Consider the following 3,696-nt stretch of genomic DNA (forward strand, 5'->3'; position numbering starts at 1 on the left):
CATGAATATGAACTTGGTACCTTTGGCCTCGGCGCAGTCCTCTTCTACTGCTTAAATAAGATAAATAAGTTGTAACAACATCCTGAGGAAGCGTCTAACTCATCTCACCGCATTTACCCAAATGAGCATGATCTCACACTGTAATTGCAGACAATTTGACTTATCTGCTGGAAATGCAATTTCACAGAGATAACCAATACACGCACTGTAACAACATCATGAGGTTGATGTGTGCATTTATCTTACGTCATAAAATGATCCCAAAAAGTGATCATGAAAACATTTCCTGTCAGAATTTGGACTCTTTCTTTCTCAAGTAGGCTTCCATTGGTTTCTTGGAGACAACATGCAAGTATGCAATTGAAACGCCAAGGCCTGCATCACAATGAAACGTCAAAGTGTTTGATTCGAGCTGTGTGTAAACTCCACTTCCCATGATGCCCTTCGGCCTTGCCAGCCACCCACCGTAAACACAGAAGGCGGAAACAAAAGAGCTCTCATAAATGCACAAACCGTAAACCGGCTGCCGGCCAAGGAAATGAACTACAATTACTGATCGTGACACTCTTATCCAAATTAAAACGAATAAAGTCACACGAAGTTGGTTGAAGTTCGGCTACACCAGTCAACATGGCACTGAAGAGAATAAATAAGGTAACTGACTAGCTTGCTAGCGGCAGATAAATGGACCATCGAAGGCTAATGATTAGACAAAGTTGCTGTTGCTCGTGTTTCCTCGCTTTCCCTGCATTTAAACAACTTCGGCGGGACTCAGTAACGCTTGTACAAACCCTATGATTGTTGACACTTGCAAAAATAAACGAGGCAGACAATGACAACTTCAAAGTTTCAGGTTAGCTTGCTAAGCTAAGCACAATTGAGACATACCTGCAAGCGTTCCTGTTGGACCACTTTTGCTAGCAAAGTTGAAAATCAAGCTTTAGGTATCTCCCATCATGTTTTGGAAGCTTGCATGTTCTGAATAGTGCTATGTAAACGACTATAAGCTGGTTTTGCAAGCCTCGTCTTACTATCAACATATGTACAATGTAGTCATTGTTGTGTTTATTTCAAGCCGAAATTGCCAATAAGTGACGTCAAGTAGAGCTTTACGAAGAAACTGAAACGATGCAGATATCAGAACATTTCCTGGAATCATCATTGATCAACAATGAACTCTTCAAAACTCATTCAACATAAATACTCAAATGAATGAGTGACAGGAGCATTTGTGTTTTGTTGAGCAGGAGCTGCAGGACCTGCAAAGAGACCCTCCAGCACAGTGTTCTGCTGGACCTGTCAGCGATGACTGTGAGTAAACACCTTTCAGTTCATTGACAGGGGGAATGGTCATTTTACTTGTTGGTTATTCATCTCATATTCCATCTTGCGTGCTATTAAGGCTAGGTCACACACAATCTTATGACGTTGGTATTCAACTTCAGATGTTCCACTAGATTATCAGCGGTTTGTTTTGGTTTGTCGGACTAAGGTCGGCATAGCCACTTCCAGGTTTCTTCTGCTTTTATATTTGTCTCCTCCTTTTTGATTTCAGTGTTTCACTGGCAGGCGACAATAATGGGTCCGGTGAGTATGTTTTTAATTTTTCTTAACTGGGCTGTGACACATATCAAACAGCCCAGTTGCCAAATCACTTTTGCTTGTAGTTTTTCCTCATGCGTCACTTTTAATATCATACTTCTAATGTCTAACCAGTTGTGCAATTTCTCACATATCCTGTCAGGGGGACAGTCCTTATCAAGGAGGTGTTTTCTTCCTCACCATTCATTTCCCCACCGACTACCCCTTCAAGCCACCAAAGGTGAGATGCATTGATCATTTTCAACAAATGATTGCAACAAAACATCTTTTGAATTCACATTTAATACAAAAATGGTGAAGTGCCATTGCTTATCTTGGTCAAAATGATTTTGATGTTGTTTTTTGGGATAAGTAGCATAATTCGGCTCCCTGACAAACAAGCATATAAATTGTAAAAAACGTGACAGCAATTCCTAAATAACTACGATGATCAATATTCATGCTGTAATATACTGACAAGTACGCCATCTAGTGGCCAAAGTAAATATTGCCACAGCGCAGCGAGCAAACAAGAAAATAACATTGTCTTGGCTCAGTGCAGTGACTTATTAACTACTAATACCATCTTCTCTTCTCCAGGTAGCGTTTACAACAAAGATTTATCACCCAAATATCAACAGCAATGGGAGTATTTGTTTGGACATTCTACGATCGCAGTGGTCTCCCGCACTAACTGTGTCAAAAGGTTTGTAGTTTTTGCCTCATATGGTGACCAACGAGAGAGAGGATGGATATATAGATACATTTATATATATTTATGTGTGGTTTGTGGCTTTTTCAGTGCTATTGTCCATATGTTCTTTGCTGTGTGATCCAAACCCGGATGACCCTTTAGTTCCAGATATAGCACAGATGTACAAGAATGACAAAGACAAGTTAGTACGCACATCCAAAGTCTGCCATTTTGGATTGATGTGGAACTTAATGTTTCCTCCTCTTCTCTCTCTTCAGATACAACAAAGTAGCAAAAGAATGGACCCAAAAGTATGCCATGTAACAAAAACAGTTGCATTATAAACATGTTTTTTTCCTCCTTTACTTTTATTTTTTTTTTAAAGTCACAAAACACTGTAAAAAAAATCGTTATGAATTGAATAACCTCCAATCAACAATACTCAATGACATTTATCTCATCATGAGGCTCCTAGCTGAAAGTAAAGCAGCGTGTTTTGGTGCTTTTTAGTCATTTTGAATTCTCCTTTAAGACCAGCTATCAGAAACTGCTATGTAGCATTCTTGTCATTTGATAAAAATAAAAAAAAAATAAAAAAGAAAAGAATATATACATATACACACACGCTGCCATTCAGGCACAAGGAGGAATGCCAAATTAGCTTTTCTAAACTTGACTGTATTTCTAAAACTCATATTTTTCCTCTAACTTGAACGTAGTTTCATTTTGTTTTACTTCCTGTATGCTGAATGGAAGAATGAACAGGTACTGTCTCCCTAAACATCAAAATCATCTCATCGTTTTCTGGTTCTTTACAGTATTTTAAAAAGTGCTGTATACTTATTTTACTAATCTGGGAAAATCATTGTAAAGCTGCCATTTTAAAAAAGTGGCTTGTCTCCTCCAGAATTATTGAGATTTTTTTTTTTAATGATTCAAACATAAGAGATCAGATTTTGAGTTCAATTTTAAGGGGTGTAACTGAATCGTATTGACATTTCGATTGATTTGATTCATCTAAACTCCAGAAAGTGTGAAAATCTTTTTATGTTGTTGTTGTTCCTGTACAAATTCTCACGTTTGACGCCAACATGGCAAATTTTGTACTAAAATAAAGAATGGTACAGTCCAGTTCAAACTTTTCTTGAAAGCTTTTCCCCCCCTCTTTGAAAATGAAAAATTAGTGTAAATATAAAAGCTTTGCTGATCCACTTGCAGTGGTCCCCAACCACCGGGCCGCGGTCATTTGGTAACGGGTCGCACAGAAGAATATATATATTATCGACAATCAATTAATTCAGGTCAAGACGCTCGAGCCCCAGTCGAGCCCGCAAAGTTAGCAAAAATGAGTACGATTTTATTTTGAAAAAATAGAAACAAATCTGGAGATTCTCTCCCAATTACATCCGTCGGCGCACCTG

General features: G+C 38.4%; 1 protein-coding gene across 1 annotated transcript; it reads left to right on the forward strand.

Moving 5' to 3' along the window:
• Positions 1–441: 441 nt before the first annotated feature.
• Positions 442–3,406, forward strand: LOC147039149 (ubiquitin-conjugating enzyme E2 D3-like). Its single transcript, XM_085904711.1, has 7 exons — positions 442–654; positions 1,248–1,311; positions 1,556–1,587; positions 1,745–1,822; positions 2,182–2,287; positions 2,384–2,477; positions 2,554–3,406. The coding sequence occupies exons 1-7, from the start codon at positions 631–633 to the stop codon at positions 2,597–2,599; spliced, it is 444 nt and encodes a 147-aa protein (XP_085760837.1). The 5' UTR covers positions 442–630; the 3' UTR covers positions 2,600–3,406.
• The last annotated feature ends 290 nt before the right edge of the window (positions 3,407–3,696 follow it).

Source organism: Syngnathus leptorhynchus, chromosome 22 (assembly GCF_054491065.1).
Source record: "Syngnathus leptorhynchus isolate UIUO chromosome 22, UIUO_Slep, whole genome shotgun sequence".
NCBI lineage: Eukaryota > Metazoa > Chordata > Actinopteri > Syngnathiformes > Syngnathidae > Syngnathus > Syngnathus leptorhynchus.

Coding starts and splice junctions, on each gene's coding strand:
- LOC147039149 (XM_085904711.1), top strand. CDS start 631: ATGGCACTGAAGAGAATAAATAAG. Junction 2,288..2,383: donor CGCACTAACTGTGTCAAAAG/GTTTGTAGTTTT, acceptor TGGCTTTTTCAG/TGCTATTGTCCATATGTTCT. Junction 2,478..2,553: donor TACAAGAATGACAAAGACAA/GTTAGTACGCAC, acceptor CTCTCTCTTCAG/ATACAACAAAGTAGCAAAAG.